Consider the following 18,452-nt stretch of genomic DNA (forward strand, 5'->3'; position numbering starts at 1 on the left):
GGCCTTTATTATATTTAATTTTTCAAAAAAAATCACATAAAAAAATAAATAAATAAACAAGTTAATTTAATATAAGAAGATAGTGTTTTTCAAATAAACATTACTATATTAAATTTTAAGAATTAATTTCTACAAATTTTACAATTGATAAAAATTCAAAATTAATAATAAGTGTAGAAATATAGAAAATTTTTATACATATATATGATTTATATTGTGATTGGAATTTTTTCTTAAGAAAAGAAAAATTTTCTTAATAAAAACTAGTCTTTATTAAAGTTAAATTTATTGTATTATTTAACAGTTTTTAATTATATAAATTATGGATTTAAATTTAAATTTAAATATAAAACAAATCAAAAAAACTATTATCTAGTATAATAGCTGCTTTTAATTATTAATATTATAACATATTCTTTACCAATTTTACCCAATCATTTTAATCTAATTTTATTAATAAGCCAATTCAATAATATATTACAATTTATTTGCCATTTAATTTTATCTTAAGATTACCATTCGCCATTAATTGTTTTATATAAATAATTCAAATTATGTTATTAAACTTCTGGTTTTTGTAATGAGTCTGATTTTTTTCAGTTTTTAAAAATAAGTCTTATTATGGAAGTTTATTATTTGAAAAAGGAATTAACCATGCTAATTATGTAAAATCTATATGTAAATATTAAGTAATTATTTTTTAAATTTATATATATTAATAATTCTATTAAAATATATATCTATAATTTTAATTTAAAATATATATAATTTTTTTTTTTTTAATTATAAATATAATATTTTGACTCTTGTTAATAACTTTAAATATAATTACGTCAAATCAAAATACAGAATAGTTCTAATAAAATAAAAGAAATTCTATAACTAAATAAAAAGAAAAAAAATTATTAAAAAATATCTAAAAAAAAAATTCAAATAAAATGTCTAATTCACCCATTAAATTTGATAATCGTGTAGTCATAGTAACAGGTGCCGGAAACGGATTAGGAAGAGAATACGCTTTATGGTTCGCTTAAAAAGGTGCCAAAGTAATCGTAAATGACCTCGGAGTAAGCCATTCAGGTGATGGTGTTTCCCAAAACGCAGCATAAAAAGTAGTCGATGAAATAAAGGCTTTAGGAGGACAAGCTGTAGCCAATTTCGATTCTGTGGAATTTGGAGATAAGATTGTTAAAACTGCTATGGATGCTTTTGGACGTGTGGATATTCTTATTAATAATGCAGGCATTTTAAGAGATGTTTCCTTTCAAAAAATGACTGATAATGATTGGAATTTAATCATGAAAGTACATTTGACTGGTACTTATTCAGTCACAAAAGCTGCTTGGAATATTATGAGAGAATAAGGGTTCGGAAGAATTATTAATACTTCCTCAGGATCTGGTATTTATGGATCTTTTGGTTAAGCTAATTACTCAGCTGCTAAATTGGGTATTCATGGTCTTACTTAAACTCTTGCTAGAGAAGGAGAAAAGAAAAATATTAGAGCTAATACAATCGCGCCTATTGCAGCTAGTAGAATGACTGAAACTGTTTTACCATAAGAAACTTTGGCTAATTTAAACCCTAAATATATAGTTCCTTTGGTAGGATATTTGGCTCATGAATCTTGTGAAGAGAATGGATCTCTTTTCGAAATTGCAGCTGGATTTATTGGTTAACTGAGATGGCAAAGAAGTGCTGGTCATTTATTTGATTTACCTTATACAGCCGAAGAAGTTAGAGATAATGTAAAAAATAATTTTATATTTTTATTTGAATCTATTTTAAGTGGAGTAAAATAACTGATTTTTAAAAAAATCCTGAATATCCAACAAGTGTTTCAGATACTTTTGCTAAGGTAAATGAAAATTTAGAAAGAATTTAATTAAAAAAAGAAAAATAAGAATAATAATAAGGTAAATAAAGTAAAATAAATGAACTTAAAAGTGAGCAAATTTTCAGTATGATGAAAGTTTACCTTGAAAGAGGAGAAGGAAAAGATCTTGTAAAAAAAGTAGCAGCTACTTTCGGATTCAATATTTAAGAAAAAAAAGGGGGTACAATCAAAAAAAGTTATACAATAGATTTGAAAAATGGATAAGGTTGTGTTGATTTCTAAGAAAATAAAAATGCAGACGCTACTTTTACTATGATTGATGAAGATTTCTATTAAGTTTGTATGGGAAAATTAAATCCAAATAATGCGTTTATGACAGTCATATTTATATTATTTATTTATTTATTTATTTATTTATTTATTTATTTATTTATTTATTTTATTTTATTTTATTTATTATTTTATTTTATTTTCATTTTTTTAGGGAAAAATGAAAATTAAAGGAAACATGGGTAAAGCTACTAAGTTTACTCCTGATTTATTCCCTCCTCCAACCCCTGAAAATATTGCTAAATATTAAAGTTCTAAGCTTTGATTTTTATATAAATGAATTTTAATAAATATTTACAAAACACAATATAATATCTATTAAGATATATATTTTTATTTTATTTTTAAAATTAAGCTTTATATTAAAACAATAATTTTTTTTAAATTATAAAAATAAATAATATAATAATTTATTTATATTTTTTATAAAAATACATATAATAATATATAATCACATTTTATCTAATTCCTTTTTAGAATTAATTTTTTAAGCTTTATCTGGTATATTGGCTCTTTATTCTTAGTTTACTAGTTCAATAAACTAAGCTTATTCATTATTTGTATTATTAATTTTGTGTGAACTTTCATTCTATTTATTAGTTGTTTTACTTTGTTTTTCCCAAAAAGAATTTAAATTGCTATTATCGGCAAGTTGAGACCCTTTAAGTGCCCATTTTTCGTCTTATTGTTTAAAAGGTAATTATTTCATTAATTTTCTTAAGGTTTTTTCCTTACTTTCCTCATTATAAATTTCTTTTAAGACAGTCACAAATACATCAAAAGTCCAAATTCCGGCTACAATAATAAAAAGAACTAAATAAAAATGTGGACCGGAAAGCATAATTATTGGCGTACTATATACTTAACTTTATTCAGCTATTTCTGAACCTAACATAAATAGGAAATAAATAATAATACTAGATCCGAATAATGCAAAATAACTAATAGGTGTCCAATATCTTGTGTTTGCTGCTATTTTAAGATCAGCAACCTTTATTATTATTATTTTTTAAATTAAATTAAATTAAATTAAATTACCAAAACTACTGTAGAATAAATAATTAATGAAAGAGTCCATTAATCAGAATTATAGCCTTATAATAAGAAAATTTTATCTCCAATAGACCAATAAGCTATATAATATATAATCAAACCATGCACTATACCTTATATAATTGATATTAAAAAAATAGGTGTTGAAAAAAGTGTTTGCTTCTATCCCAAATAGTATAAGGAAGGCAATTTATCTATCATATATTTTTTTCTACTTTCCAAAACTTTTTAAATTTTTTTTTTCTATCATCTTTAATCAAGGATTGTTTCACTTCTTTTGGTAAATCGTAATAATTATAGTTTATATCTTAATCAAAAATAGCTCTTATTATTAATGGGAGTGCTGTAAAAACTAAATTGTACAAAGATATGTATATATCATCGAAGATTGTCTAACCACTAAATCCGCAATAAAAAGCAAAAAAAAATTAAGGAATAGTAAAAATCCTATTTTTATTAAATAATTTATTTTTTTAAAAAAATTTAATATTAAAAGTTTTATTTTTTTACATATTTTTATAAAAGAAATAAATAATCATTTCTGATATTCTTATATATGACCATCTTCCATGTACTAATAATAGTCGCCATAAACATTTAAATTACCCAAGTGCAAAATCACTACTTTAAACAGCTCTCATACCTTCGTTTCCATATAATCCACAACCTATAAAATATATAAATATAGATTATTATAAATAAATTATAAACCTATATGTGCTTCTTAAATCATATTTACATCGTTTGCCCCATCACCTATTGCTAAAGTAACTTTTCCTAATTATTATTTTATACTTCTGACTACTTAAGCTTTTTGGGTTGGAGAAACTCTACAGCAAACTACACTTTCACATTCTTTGGTAATTTAAACAAACCTTTTTTTTAAGTCTGGATTTCTTTCATCGAAAACTTTAGTAAGAGCATCTCCTTCTATTAGAAAGCATTTCCTGATTTTATTTTCTTTACAGTATTTAAACCTTCTCCATTAAATTTCCATGAGTTCTTTTCGGATTATTTTCTCGTCAGTGGCGCTTATTGTTAAACATTCGAAATCATTCAATATTAATTTGCAACTTCTTGCTATATTTTCTGCGGTCTCAAGTTTATCTCCTGTTAACATCCATACTTTTATATCTATATTTAAAAATATTTTTTGTATTATATGTATGATTAAGTGTATTTATTAATACTTGCTCTTAACATATCATTAATTACTTCAGGTACTTAATCTTGAAGTTTATCTTCTACAGCTGTAGCACCTAATAAATAGAAATCTTGCTCATATTTATCAGCTAATTTAGCCATTTCAGTATCTCTATCTTTAGAATCTGAAAGTAATTAATATTCTTTCAAAAAAGCATCAAGTTCCTGTCTAGACATTATTTTTATTCCAATAAGTAGTGTTCTAAGACCTACTGATGAAAATTCTGTCAATTTCTTAATCGCATTTTCAAGGAAAGGCTATTGTTTATTATCTAATATTGGTTTATTTTCTTCAAAACCAACCAATCTTTTAATTACTATACTATCTGCGCCTTTAATATACATTTTAATGATACCATTATCTTCAATAATAATTGTCATTCTTTTCCTATCTGATGAAAACTCGAATATATTATATCTTTTAAACTCATATTATTTTTGAATGCCTCCTTTTTCGTTTATTTTCATTAATACGCCGTCTGTAGTATTTCCCGTAAATGTAAATCCCATATTATAGGCGCAATCTACAAGTGTTATTTCGTCCGGAGAAGGGCCCTAATAGTACATTTTAGTGTCTAATGGATCTTTATTTTTTTAAACTATACATTCATGTGCAATTCCTAAAGCTTTGAAATATTCACAAGATAATTCGTATTGATTTTTTAAAGTATACGAAGATTTTCCATCTTTTGATTTAATTACATAATTTAAATTAAAATTATCTTTTATATCTGCTTCTTGGGTTAAAATATTTGATAAAATATAATCTTCAAAAGTAAATTCTGATATCAAGGCTTTTTGTTCATGGATGGATAAAGGTTGATTCTTTATGGGCACCGTTTTATTTTATGCTTTTTTCATAGGTACTTTATCTCCATATAAGGTATTTCCGATTACACAATATTTAAACTACATTTCGTTTTGTGTTAAAGTGCCTGTTTTATCAGAAAAAATGTACTCGACTTAACCTAATTCTTCATTTATTGAAGATGTGAGTACTTTTGGCATTTTATCATTATGAGGTGAATACATAACTTTTTTATATTATAATTTAAATAAAATGCTTGAATATTATTTTTACGTTCATCTTTAGTAATAAAATATGATTAAGCTACCTTAACCATTTCTAAAGAAACTACAAGAGAAATCGGAATCATAGTATTGAAAAGAATAAAATAAGAAAAAAAAACAAAAAGGGCAGAAAGTGCAGGTGTTACATTATTTTCAGTTAAATTCAAGTAAGGATATATATTTTTGTTAGTTCTCAGCCACACAAAATGACAAGATGACATCACGAAGGCACAAGTGAGTTAAAAAATAAGAATTCCAAGTATAAAAGTGTTCATCTTTTTCTCCATATCGGAACATTTAGCCTTCGCGGATTCTGAATTTCTCATAATTTTAGTATCCATGCCTGTATAAACGACTACGCCGTAAATATACTCAGTATTTCTCAAAAAAGCCCCTCTTGGTAGTAATTATTTAGCATTAGAAGGTACAAATTTATCCTCTGTTTCGGATTCATTTTTAAGATAAAATTTAATCGCACCTTCAAATCTATTGGGATTCTAATCAGGAGCCTTTGCCTATACTTCTAAATGGAAGGAATTATTAGTGTCGAAAAAACCTGATTTGGTATCAAAAAAGCGAGCTGTATTTGCCAAAGCACATCTCGGTTTTAAATTTTTTTCTCCATCCAAAGCACCTGTTTCTATATAACAAGGACCACCTAACTCAGATCCTAATACTAGCATATCAGCAGGAAAAGAAGTATCTTTAGTGATTTTGAGAATGTCTCCTACATTGATTCTGGCATAAGGGAGTTAGATTTCAGAGCGGTTTTATACTATTATTTAGGTGGTCTTTTGTTAGTAATTTTACTCATTATCTGATACATGCCTTTAGTAATCTTCATAGCCTTCTCGAATCATAGATATGGCTAATACGAAAACTAATGGGGCTATTGCTACGAAAGGAGATAGGGGAGATATTTCAGGAATGCTTTGTAATATTGCGGTTATCAAAAAGTAGATATTCGCATATCGCTGGAATTGTATTAAGAGAGACAATGGAAGAAAGTCTATTAAATTATACCGGGATGTTTTTATAAAATTTGAAGGATATGATTTTTCTTCTTTATTTTCTTAGACAAATGCTTTAAATTAGCGGTCTTGATTATAGTTGATTAATCTTCGTGAAAAGATGCCCATTTTTTTATGTTTGGTTTGGCTTTTTTTTTGCTTTTTTTTAATTTTTTTCTTTTAAGTTTTACTTTTTTATTTTTTTATTTTTTTATTTATTAATATAAATATTATTATGTTATTATAATAAAATATTTTTAATGTATTTAATTTTTAATTTATTTTGTGAAATGGATTTTTTAAATATTTAAGATCTTATTTTTTTCTTTTAAAGGAGGAATTATTTATTAATTTTTGAAAGTTAAAGGATTCATATATAATTTAATAAAAATAATATATAATTATATATTAATTTTATTTTAAATATTTTTTTTTATTTTGATTGTAATAATAAATAAATAAAAATTATAAAAAAATAAATTCTAATAGTGATTCTTTATTTATTATAATAAAAACTTTTATTAATTTATAATTTTTTATATAAAATATATATATATATATATTTTAATTAATATATCATATAAAATAGTATAAATATTTATATTAAAGCTATTTTTTCTATTTACATAAAATAATAGTACAATTAATTATTCATAAATTTGAACATAATTTAAAATAATTAAGAATTTCCTAACTATAAAAGACATTATTTTATCTAAAAATTTCTTCTAATCCTTTAAGCCAAAACGAAAAAACTTCCTTAACATCAAAAATATTAAAATATACAAAAGCAGCTTCAAAATCATAAATATTAAATAACATTTCTTATTCACATAATGTTAAAAATAAATACTCATCAATTAATTTTGGATTAATAATATCTATTTCTTTTAAATTTTTAGGTAAATTAGACTCAATAAACTAGTTCTCACACCAATCTATAACAGACTTAGTAAGGTTAGTTGAACATTCGTTAAAATTAAGATAACTTAGGTCTAAAGTGCCATTTTTTTACATTAATCTCTAGAATTTCAAAACGAGATCTTTTTAATATAAATTAGGCTTGTATTTTTATTTGCCAATAATTTCAATGATTATTTCTTGAAGTTCTTCGAAAAAAGAATTGGGAATATTTTAAATTTTAAACTTATTATGCAGGAAAATGATTACATCAAGTATTTTATTAGTTCCATATAAAAAAGAAAATAATTCATTAAAAAAATTTCCTATTTATGTATATGTAGGATCAAGAAAATGGCCTATTATTTTTTTGTTTTTTAAACATAATTATATGAATTAACTTTTTAAATTATTATAGTCATATATAAAAAAGAAATTCCTTTAGTTTTCTATTTTGTTTATTATTTCATATATTATTGGCTTTTATATTTTATTTTATCTTAAAATTTTTAAACATGAACTTTTTATAAGATAAAAATCTACAGGAGATACAATTATACCTTTAAATATATTTGTATTTTATTTTTTAAAATAAAATCAATTAATATGAAAATATTTATATATATATATATATATAAAATATAAATAAAAATATATATATATTTATATATATATATTTATCTATATTTATATACCTTATAATTTTTCATGAAAAATAATTATATTATTTTAGTTTAATCCTATATTAAATTAATGGCTTAAATGTAGACTTGTTCTATTATTTCTTCATCGAATTTTTTGACTATGAGTTTTTCATAGCACAGATTTTCGAGTATTTTTTTACTAGAATTCTTATTTTTCATTACCTAATTTATGTATGGTTTATTTTGACATTATTTATTGCATGTTTGATATGTATTTTTCTTCGAATTTTTTAATTAGTTTTTATTAAAAACTTAATTCTTTCATTTTTCTAATAAAAATTTCCAACACAGTTTCTAAAACATTCTAATTTAATTTAATTTGACCTAATTCTAGTGTAATCTTACTTTTGTCAGCCACACCTGCACTTTTTTGATATAATTTCATTAAATAAAATGTCAGTTAATCCTCATTATAAGTAGAATTTCTCGAATATTATACTAAAACATCATTTTCCTTGATTTAAACTTACAAATAAGAACTAATTTTGTGTAAGCTTTCTTCAAAACATCCATTTTATTTTTAAGGAGAAGAAGGTGAATGCATTTCCTAAGGAATCGTCTAAAGTTTTATTTTTGGAAGATTTTTATGTTTTTCGATTTTATATTTTTCAATATGATTTTAACTTTTTATTTATTTTTTTGATTAAAAGTCTTGTATATTATATATAGAAATTATATTGGATATTCTTCGTTTTTTTTTTTCGTCATTCTACTTCTTTTCATCATTATATTCCTTTTTTTTCCATATTAATTATTCTTAGTGTTATGTTTATATTTTTTTGGGAATTTATGGGAATTTTTTTAAGTATGTTTATACTTCTTTTTATATTTTTATAGTAGATAGACGCTTATAGAAAGGAGATTTTTATTTTGGGCTTTTAAGAAACTTTAACTGATTTTTAAATTATTATTGGCGAACTGTATAGAAATTTAATAGTTTATCATATTCATAATTGGTTTATTATTAAAATTTTATAATAAGTTAGGGAGTATTAGGTAAGGTTTTTTTAGGTTTGTTTTCATATTTTTCTTTTTAATGTAAAAATATGTTTTAAGAATAAATTCTGTAGTCTAAAAGTTTCAAAAGGCCTTTTTCAAGTTCTTTTGATTATTTATTCAATTTTTTTTTTGTTATAAATAAAATTTATAATATTATTATTTTTTTATATTTATTTTTTTTAAAATAACAAATAATAATATAATGTTTTTCAAACGTAAATATATCTATTTTATTTACATTTAGATTGTAAATAATAATTTAATAAAATTATTTTATTTAAAAAATACATTGAGTTCTTATTAATCTATATTTATTTATTTATTTTTTAAATATACATAAATAAATTATTATTAGTTAATATTATTTTACAATATTACACTTTATTTTGTTTGTTTTTTAAAAACATTACTTTTAAACATTATGTTTTTTATTTTAGGTTAAATATTTAAATTAAATAATTTATTAACACAAAAAAATGTAAGGAAATAAAAGTTTATATAAAATATATAAATAAATAAAGATTATATTTATATATATATATATATATATATATATTTATATATATATATATATTAATATTTTTATACTACATTATATTTTTTTGGCTTATTTAATTAAAAAACAAAACCAAAATTACAAAAATAAATATTAAATTTATTCCATAATTTTTTTATATGTTATACTATTATTATAATATATATTTTATAATTCTTTTTATATAAAGAATTTTTAATTAATTTTATTTATTTTAGACTTTAATAAGAAGATTAATCTATATAATAGTTTTATCATTTATTTTTAAAAAAAATAAAAAACTTTTTCTTAAATATATTTTCGACAAATATAAAATTAAAAATATATGGATAAAATTAAAAAAAAATATATTTTATAACATAATCATTATATATAAAATAATATTTTAATTGGTATTGTATATACTTATATAAAAAAGATTTCATATAGAATATTTTTTTTTAAAAAATTATATATATAAATATATAATATATAAATATATATATATATATATATATATATATATATATATATATAAGCTTTTATATATTAATTTTGTTTTTTTTTCAAAAAAAAAAATAGTTAATATTTTTTTATTTTTTTTTCTAAAAAAATAAATAAAACTTTGTAAAAAATAATAAATAAAATATCTAAAAAAAATAAATAATAAAAAAATGAACGAAGAAAGATTATTAGAATTATTATCAGAAATAAACAAAAATAGCTAAAATATAAACGACCGTATAAAATCAGCCACAATAACCCACACAAACATACCTTATCGAACTCCATCCCAAATATTCAGTTAAATATCTTCCAAAATTCCAAAAAAAGACTTCACTCTTCCGGAGTTAATACATGACATTTAAAAAACTATCCAAATATTCTAAAAATACGATATATTTAAAGAAATAACAGTTGATCTAAAACCATAGGAAGAAGAAAATAGCATAAATATAAATTTCAATTATAAAAACTCATCTCCTTATTATGCTTCTCTTTCTCATTAATTGGATAGATTCGGTTAGGCATCTTTAACAGGTAATATAGGATTTAGAAATGTATTAGGTTTATTCGATAAAGTATAATTTGAGTATAATAAGGCGTTAAATAAATCAAAATAAAGTTAATGGAATTTTCAATGGTATATTCCTGTGAATTTTTTAAGAAATTATTAAACTTAAAATTGCTATTTTTTATAATTTTAGTAATAATAAGCACTTTTAACTAAAAAATGTATTGAAAACTCTAATTCTTTTATTTTAAAATACACTAGAGATGATAAATCTAGTTTTTTTTATGAATATTCATTTAGGAAGAATGAAATAAACGACAAAAAAATGGTTTTAATGGAAGATTTTGTTCCTTCTTTTAAAAACTCGTTTAAATTTTAACATATAAATAATAATATTTCATATAGAAAAACTCATAAAGGGAACTCTTTTAATTTTATGGGCGAAGTTTCGTTTTTTCAAGTTCTCCTTTTTTAAAAGAAGAAATAAATTTTAAATAATTTTCAAGTTTAAAAACTTAAAAAATCAACAGTTCTTTTAGATTTATTAATATGGAATTTTCACTTAATTAAGGTCTAGTTAAGTCTTTATTTTGCCCCAAATTATAAATTAATGACTGCTTTTTAATTAATTCGATTAGGGGAGTAGTTGATATAGATCCTGAAGATAATTAGGACGGATATTTCTTATCTAACTTTCATTTTTATACTAAATCTTCACTAAAACTTAACCTTTATGACTTCCCAGGGTTCTATAATACGGGTATTATTCCGTTTTATTTTATACATGGGGGTATTTTTTGGCGATAAAGGGGAAATATTGGTTGTTGTATTAATTAGAAGGGATTTATTAGTAAGTTTAGGGGAAGTTCTGGTATTGGGATTAGTTTAAATTTGGGAGAAAATACCAAATTGGAAGTACTTTTGAATGTTTTCCATTTTTGTAAAAAAGAAGATAAAAAGAATTAATTTGAAATAAGAATATCTGTTGATGATTGAACGAACCAAAAAAAAGAAAAAAAAAAAAAATATTATATATATATATAATTAGTATAATTAAAAAAAAATTAAATAAAAAATAAAAAAAATATGATTCAAATCCTTTTCTAGGCATAAGTTTAAACTATATATGGCTAATAAGTCTGTATTTTAGGAGATAAAGACGTTTTGGGTAATTGGGATATTGAAAAGGGACTATTTTTATATACAAATGAGTAAATATACCCAAAATGGGAAAGATAAGTCGAATTTAAATAGCATGAAGAATTCGAATTTAAAATTGTTGTATTAAATAATGGTAATAAATATATATAGAGATGGGAAAACATTCCTTTTAATAGAAAATATACACCTAAAATGAGCATGAAGTTAGTTTTCGAGGAAAATAAAATAGAAATAACTGAAGAATATATAGAAAAAGATATAAAACTAGATAATTATACCCAATTATTAACAAAATATAGGGTAAAATAAATGCCTATATTAGAAAAAGGGCATTTTTTTTAAAATGAAATTCAAAAAACATCATATGTAATATTATGTTCGACATTATAGGCTAAAATAACTCGCCTAAAAAACGAAATTTGTTAATTATAAAAATTTCTCCCCTTAAATTCTACAAACAGTATTTTTCTAATATATGACATTTAAAGAATGGACGTTATGAAAGCCTTAATTTTCGGTTCTGAATAAACTCCATATGCACACGGAGCTTTTTTCTTTGATATTTTTATTCCAGAATAATATCCAAGTAGTCCGCCTAAAGTATCTTTTTTATCCACTAAAAACCAAAAAATAAGATTCAACCCAAATCTATATTAGAATGGTTTAGTTTGCCTTTCTCTTCTAGGAACTTGGGAAGGGGATTCTTGTGAAAATTGGAATTCTTAATTTTCGAGTATTTGTTAAGTTTTAGTAAGTATATAGAGCTTAATTATGAATGAAGATGTATATTTTAATGAACCTTATTATGATTAGTATAAAGGGACAGTAAATGGATAAAAATGTAATATGGGATATTCGAATATTGTTAAGTATTGGAATGTAGTGCATTGTATGTGTGATGTTTTGAAAAATATACCAGTTGAATTCCAAGAAGTAGTTAAATTGCATTTTTTCTTGAAGAAAATGGTAATAAAAGAATGTGTTTAGTAATGGATAAAGGAGGGTAAGGAAAATATGGGATTTTGTAACTATGATAGTTTGATTTGTGAGCATAATTATGAAATAGCGAATATATTTTAATAAAAAAAAAGTAATTTTTATGAAATGTTATAAATTGCGGCAGACGAACTATTTATTTTACTTGATAAAATTTAAATATGAATGAATTTTTAGTTATATTTAAATATAATTTGTATTTATAAATATTTTATTATTATATTTTAATATATATGTATATATAAATATTTTAATATTATATATTTATTTTTATTTATTTATTAATTTGTTTATATTTTTTTTTTTAGTATATATTTATTTTGGTATACAATATAAGGAATTAGATATTTAAATATTTATATTTTTTTTTTAAATAATTTGTGTCTAATATATATTTAGGAGGAGAGAGAAAAATAATATTTTATTTTTAATAAAAAAAAAAAAAAAAAAAAACTAATTATATATTATTTTATTCATTTACAAAAAAATATTATTTTAAATAAAAAAACAAAAAAAACAACAATAAATGTCAAAAAACTAAGTTAAACAAAAATAATTGATTATATATTTAAAAAAAAAAAATTAAAAAAAAAAAAAAAAAAAAAAGAAATCCAAATGTTTAATATCTTGATAAGCCTCAAAAATACGAAGAAGAAAGGCATCGTTAAAAAAAAGTAAAACTATCAACAAAAACATTAAAAATTAATAAAAAAAAAAGTCTTCATAAAACCGACACCGTAGTGAAGAAGCTTAAAAAAAATCTCGTCATAAAGAAAAGCGTTCTCGAAAGCATAAATCTTCTCGTTCTTCTTCTCATTCTAATCCTTCTAGAATAGAAGAAAGTAAGAACGAAGTCATTGTTAAAGGCTTAAATTTTTAAGCTAATGAGAACGAGATTATTAGTTTCCTCGAAAAGAACTTTGGTCGTGTTGAAAAGATGAATCTTTTAAGAGAAAACGACGGAAGATCTAAAGGATTAGCCTTCGTAACTTTCAAATCGGAAGAAAGCAGTATAAAAGCAATCGAAAATAGCAACATCAACTTCTTGGGAAGATACTTAGCTATTGAGAAAATCAAACCTAGATATGAAAGAATGGGTAGTATTCTAGATGAAACGCAAAAAACTATTTTTGTGGGTAACCTTTCCTTTAAAACAGGCTCCGAAGACCTCAGAAAGTTTTTCTAGTCGTGTGGTGAAATTATAGATGCCCGTGTAGCCTAATAAGATGGGAAAGTAATTCATAATTTTATTAAAAATATATATATATATGTGTATTTTTATATATATGAGTATTTTTATATATATATATGCGTATTTTTATATATATATATATAGAGTAGAGGGTTCGGACATGTAGAATTCGCAGATGTTTCTGGCGTAAAAAAAGCATTGAAAAAAGGTGGGGAGGAAATTGATGGTAGATAAATAAAAGTAGATATAGCAGCATCTAAATAAAAGAGATAAAACTATGATTATTATGACAATAATAGAGGATACAATAGAAATTATTCTAATAATGATTTTTACCAAAATAGGTATTAGAATGAAAAAAATAAATATAATTATGATTTTGATAGAAACGATTATTCAAGGAATGATAGATATGATTATTCTAGATATGATAATAAAAGAAATGAGTTTAATGGATAAAGAAGTAGTACTAGATATGATAATTTTAGTAATAAAGGGGATAGGTATTATAATAATAGATATGATAGAAATGAAGATTTACATAAAAATGGAAGAAGTGGTAATCATTATGAAGGTAGAGGTGTAGAAAGAGGTTATGATAGATAAAGAGAAAGAAGTCCTGATTATAGATGATTATTTTTGGGAACATTTTTTTAAAAAAATAATATATTCATTCATATTTTAGGACTTTTTAATATTATATTTTATTCCTTTAAAATTTTTTTTAATAATTAAAATATAATTTCAATAATTTCCAATTGAGAATAAATTTGGCCCAGTCCCTTTTGTTTTTTTTATATAAAAAAGTAAATGATGTTAAATACAAATTTTATTAAATATTGTAACCTTAAATACAAATTTTATTAAATTGTAATCCATTTGTTAAAAAAAAAAAAAAAAAAAAAAAAAAAGGGAATTAATCTTTAGAATATTTTAATTATCCATTTTTTATTAAAAATTTAATGAAATCAAAAAAAAAAAATATTATAGAAAATTTTATAATAAGAATTTAAAAATTAAATAAGAAAAACAAATTTAATTGCTAAAAAATAATTAATTTTAAGATATTAAATTTATTTAAGCAATATTTATAAATTTTAATTAAAAAAACATTTTTAGAAATGCCCTAATAGTGTTATATAAATGAGATGTTCCTTTAAATATTTCCTTTTTTTTTTTTTTAATTAACCAAAAAGAAAGAAATAAATAAGTAAAAATTTACTATTTTAATATATTTAGATTTATTAAATACTTATTAAATACTTGTCAATAGACTTATTAAATACTTTTCAATAGATTTATTAAAATACTTATTAAATACTTTGAAAAATATATTGTTATCCGATTTTCCAAAAATAAAATTATAATATTTTATTTTATTAAAAGGTAATTTATTCTATTCAATAAAAACTATAATTTTAATTAGTTTATTTATGTTTAAATATATATTAATTAGATTAAAAATAAATTAATTAAAAAAAGCAATTATATATATAAAAAAATAATTATTGTCTAAATAAAATAAAGAACAAAATTATTTATTTAATATAAAATAAATATAATAACTATAAAAAATGACACTTTAATTAAAAATAACTTATATATTAAAAAATTAAAAATGATAAAAGCAAAAGATATTTTAATTTAAATAAAAAACTTAATTTTCCAAATACCAAATAATATATTAATAAACAAATAAAAATACAATTATTTTATTAAAACTCCTATATATAAAATGTCTGATTAGAAATAACCCCAAGACCCTCCTAGTTAAGAAATAGAAGAATCCAAAGAAGACCCAAATTAAGAGTCTAAAAACGCCCAAAAAAAGAGACTTAAAGCCGAAAAAGCCGCTAAAGAAAAAGCCGAAAAATAATAACTAAAATAATAAAAAGAAAAAGAAAATCCCTAAAAAGAAAAAAAGAAAGACGAAAAACCCGAAGAAGAACTTGACCCAGCTGCCTATTATGAAAATCGTTCGAAATAAATCCAAACATACATGTAAACCAAGACTATAGTTCCTTATCCCCACAAATTCCATGTGACCCACACTATAGCTGAATTTATAGCCGAATTTGATTCCTAATTAAAAGAAAACGGTACTTTTATTGAAAAAAATGTCTCATTAGGCGCTCGTATTACCAACATTAGAGCGGCCGGAAAAGCTTTAGTCTTCTATGATGTTCGTCAAGAAGGAACCCGTTTATAGGTTTTATGTAATAAATAATTACATGAAATAGGTGATTTCGATTAAGCACATTCAGTCTTTAGAAGAGGTGATATAATTGGAGTTACTGGAAGACCTCATAGAAGTAAAAACGGAGAACTTTCTATTGCTCCTGGGAAAATCTAATTATTATCCCCTTGTTTACATATGTTACCTTCATTACACACAGGTTTAAAGGACTAAGAAACTAGATATAGAAAAAGATATTTAGATTTAATAATGAATCCTTAAATAAGAAATGTTTTCATTACGAGAACTAAAATAATCTAGTACGTAAAAAAATACCTAGATGATAGAGGTTTTCTTGAAGTTGAAACTCCTATGATGAATATGATTCCTGGTGGTGCTACCGGTAAAACATACATATATTCAATTTTATATATATATATATATATATATATATATATATATATATATATAATTTTATATTTTATTTTATATATAATTTTATATATATTTTTATATTTATATTTATTAGTTTTTTTCATATCTTATATTTTATTTATAATTTACTAGCTCGTCCTTTTATCACTCATCACAACGATCTAAACTTAGATATATATATGAGAATTGCTCCTGAATTGTACCTAAAAACACTCGTTGTAGGTGGTTTAGAAAGAGTATATGAAATGGGTAAATAATTCAGAAATGAATCTATTGATTAAACACATAATCCAGAATTTACTTCCTGTGAGTTTTATTAGGCTTATGCTGATTATGAAGATTTGATGAATTTAACTGAAGACCTATTATCTAATTTAGTTAAATCAATTACTGGTTCTTATAAAATAGTCTTCCATCCTTAAGGAAAAGATAAGCCTGATGTTTCTTATGAAATTGATTTTACACCACCTTTTAAGAGACTTCCTATGATGGAAACTTTAAGTTAGAAACTTGGAGGTATTCAGCTGCCTACTGATTTGGAAAGTGAAGAAGCCCTGAAGTTCTTTGATGAACTTGCGAAAAAGCATAAGGTAGATTGTGCCAATCCAAGGACTATATCAAGACTTATTGACAAGTTAGTTGGTCATTTTATCGAAGTTGATCTTAAAAACCCTACTTTTATTACTGAACATCCCTAAATAATGTCTCCACTTGCTAAATGGCATAGAAGTAAGCCCGGTTTGACTGAAAGATTCGAACTTTTCGTGAATTATTATGAATTATGTAATGCTTTTACAGAACTAAATGACCCATTTAGGTAAAGAAAAATCTTTGTTTAACAAATTGAAGATAAGAAATAAGGCGATGTGGAAGCTATGGGATATGATAAGGACTTTTGTGACTGCTTAGAGCATGCTTTACCACCTACTGGTGGTTGGGGTTTAGGTATTGATAGATTAGTAATGCTTTTAACTGATAATATTAATATTTAAGAAGTCTTGCTATTCCCAGCTATGAAACCTATTATTGAACAACAAAAGAATACTAATAATAATAATAATTAAAATTGATTTTTTTGTTATTTTTTTTTGTGAGTGTGTGTTTTTTTTTTTTTTTTCTTTTTTTTCTTTTTTTTTTCTTTTTTATGTATTTCTTTAAAAATTTTATTTATTAGTAAATTTTTTATAGAGATATTTATATGAAAAATAATATATTATATTATTATTTTATTATTATAAATTTATTATTATGAATGAATATAAGGGATTATTAGGTAGTTTTTATTTATAGATAAAAATAAAAAAAAAAATTATATTTTAAATAATAAGATATCTTAAAGTTAATTAGTTGAGTTTCTTTTATAAAAAGATCAAATATTTATATGAATTAAATGTGATTAATAATATGAAAAATTTATTGAAATTACTAAAAAAGTATAGATAAATTTAATATAATTTTAGTATTATGATAAATAAATATTAATTTATATTATTTAAGTGTATAAATTATATAATAAAAATATCATTATTAATCTAAAAATAATATTAATTAATATGGTATTTATTTTATAATATGTAAAATTATATTAAAAAAATAAATATAAATTTAAAAATTTATTAAATATATAATAGTATAAATTAAAAAAAAAAAAAAATATTTTATATATTGTATAATATTAATTTATTAAATAAAAATAATATGATTATATTGAAATAAAAAAAATTATTGAATTAAAAAATATAAAATTACAAAAAATAATTAATTTTTAAATAAAAATATACTAATAAAAATTTATTATTTATTTTTAGATATAATATATAATATAATTATATATTTTTTAAAATATAAAATATAAT

At 21.7% G+C, this 18,452-nt stretch overlaps 4 protein-coding genes across 4 annotated transcripts, besides 36 other annotated features; 3 read left to right on the top strand and 1 right to left on the bottom strand. All coding sequences in view use genetic code 6, as the record gives it.

Moving 5' to 3' along the window:
* Positions 1-707: 707 nt before the first annotated feature.
* Positions 708-767: a microsatellite.
* Positions 709-766: a microsatellite.
* Positions 768-884: 117 nt separating the features above from the next.
* IMG5_174070 (hypothetical protein) lies at positions 885-2,536 on the top strand. Its single transcript, XM_004029684.1, has 3 exons — positions 885-1,748; positions 1,790-2,215; positions 2,322-2,536. Exons 1-3 carry the CDS (start codon positions 939-941, stop codon positions 2,430-2,432), a joined length of 1,347 nt encoding a protein of 448 aa, XP_004029732.1. The 5' UTR covers positions 885-938; the 3' UTR covers positions 2,433-2,536.
* Positions 2,220-2,309: a microsatellite.
* A 640-nt stretch (positions 2,537-3,176) lies between the features above and the next one.
* Positions 3,177-3,204: a microsatellite.
* Positions 3,205-3,417: 213 nt separating this feature from the next.
* On the bottom strand, positions 3,418-6,633 carry IMG5_174080 (phospholipid-translocating p-type flippase family protein, putative; the record flags this gene model as incomplete). The annotated part of the gene is made up of 5 exons (XM_004029685.1): positions 3,418-3,667; positions 3,731-3,887; positions 3,932-4,354; positions 4,411-5,457; positions 5,505-6,633. 5 exons carry the CDS (start codon positions 6,631-6,633, stop codon positions 3,418-3,420), a joined length of 3,006 nt encoding a protein of 1,001 aa, XP_004029733.1.
* Positions 3,669-3,706: a microsatellite.
* A 75-nt stretch (positions 6,634-6,708) lies between the features above and the next one.
* Positions 6,709-6,763: a microsatellite.
* Positions 6,716-6,760: a microsatellite.
* Positions 6,723-6,775: a microsatellite.
* Positions 6,758-6,788: a microsatellite.
* A 1,228-nt stretch (positions 6,789-8,016) lies between these two features.
* Positions 8,017-8,098: a microsatellite.
* A 1,532-nt stretch (positions 8,099-9,630) lies between these two features.
* Positions 9,631-9,681: a microsatellite.
* Positions 9,631-9,694: a microsatellite.
* A 397-nt stretch (positions 9,695-10,091) lies between these two features.
* Positions 10,092-10,158: a microsatellite.
* A 70-nt stretch (positions 10,159-10,228) lies between these two features.
* Positions 10,229-10,288: a microsatellite.
* A 1,399-nt stretch (positions 10,289-11,687) lies between these two features.
* Positions 11,688-11,721: a microsatellite.
* Positions 11,722-12,286: 565 nt separating this feature from the next.
* IMG5_174090 (ubiquitin-conjugating enzyme family protein, putative) lies at positions 12,287-14,852 on the top strand (the record flags this gene model as incomplete). The annotated part of the gene is made up of 4 exons (XM_004029686.1): positions 12,287-12,530; positions 12,618-12,730; positions 13,512-14,027; positions 14,130-14,852. The coding sequence occupies 4 exons, from the start codon at positions 12,287-12,289 to the stop codon at positions 14,616-14,618; spliced, it is 1,362 nt and encodes a 453-aa protein (XP_004029734.1). The 3' UTR covers positions 14,619-14,852.
* Positions 12,963-13,055: a microsatellite.
* Positions 13,040-13,115: a microsatellite.
* Positions 13,362-13,399: a microsatellite.
* Positions 13,364-13,399: a microsatellite.
* Positions 14,051-14,125: a microsatellite.
* Positions 14,055-14,099: a microsatellite.
* Positions 14,853-14,869: 17 nt separating the features above from the next.
* Positions 14,870-14,896: a microsatellite.
* Positions 14,897-15,226: 330 nt separating this feature from the next.
* Positions 15,227-15,308: a microsatellite.
* Positions 15,236-15,297: a microsatellite.
* A 114-nt stretch (positions 15,309-15,422) lies between the features above and the next one.
* Positions 15,423-15,460: a microsatellite.
* Positions 15,461-15,553: 93 nt separating this feature from the next.
* Positions 15,554-15,598: a microsatellite.
* Positions 15,599-15,720: 122 nt separating this feature from the next.
* On the top strand, positions 15,721-17,695 carry IMG5_174100 (lysyl-tRNA synthetase, putative; the record flags this gene model as incomplete). The annotated part of the gene is made up of 2 exons (XM_004029687.1): positions 15,721-16,564; positions 16,729-17,695. 2 exons carry the CDS (start codon positions 15,721-15,723, stop codon positions 17,664-17,666), a joined length of 1,782 nt encoding a protein of 593 aa, XP_004029735.1. The 3' UTR covers positions 17,667-17,695.
* Positions 16,586-16,677: a microsatellite.
* Positions 16,587-16,687: a microsatellite.
* Positions 16,587-16,711: a microsatellite.
* Positions 16,589-16,632: a microsatellite.
* Positions 16,595-16,685: a microsatellite.
* A 2-nt stretch (positions 17,696-17,697) lies between the features above and the next one.
* Positions 17,698-17,740: a microsatellite.
* A 369-nt stretch (positions 17,741-18,109) lies between these two features.
* Positions 18,110-18,149: a microsatellite.
* A 23-nt stretch (positions 18,150-18,172) lies between these two features.
* Positions 18,173-18,241: a microsatellite.
* A 24-nt stretch (positions 18,242-18,265) lies between these two features.
* Positions 18,266-18,315: a microsatellite.
* Positions 18,268-18,329: a microsatellite.
* Positions 18,330-18,452: the final 123 nt, after the last annotated feature.

This window comes from Ichthyophthirius multifiliis (assembly GCF_000220395.1).
Source record: "Ichthyophthirius multifiliis unplaced genomic scaffold scaff_1120509251275, whole genome shotgun sequence".
NCBI classification, from domain to species: domain Eukaryota; phylum Ciliophora; class Oligohymenophorea; order Hymenostomatida; genus Ichthyophthirius; species Ichthyophthirius multifiliis.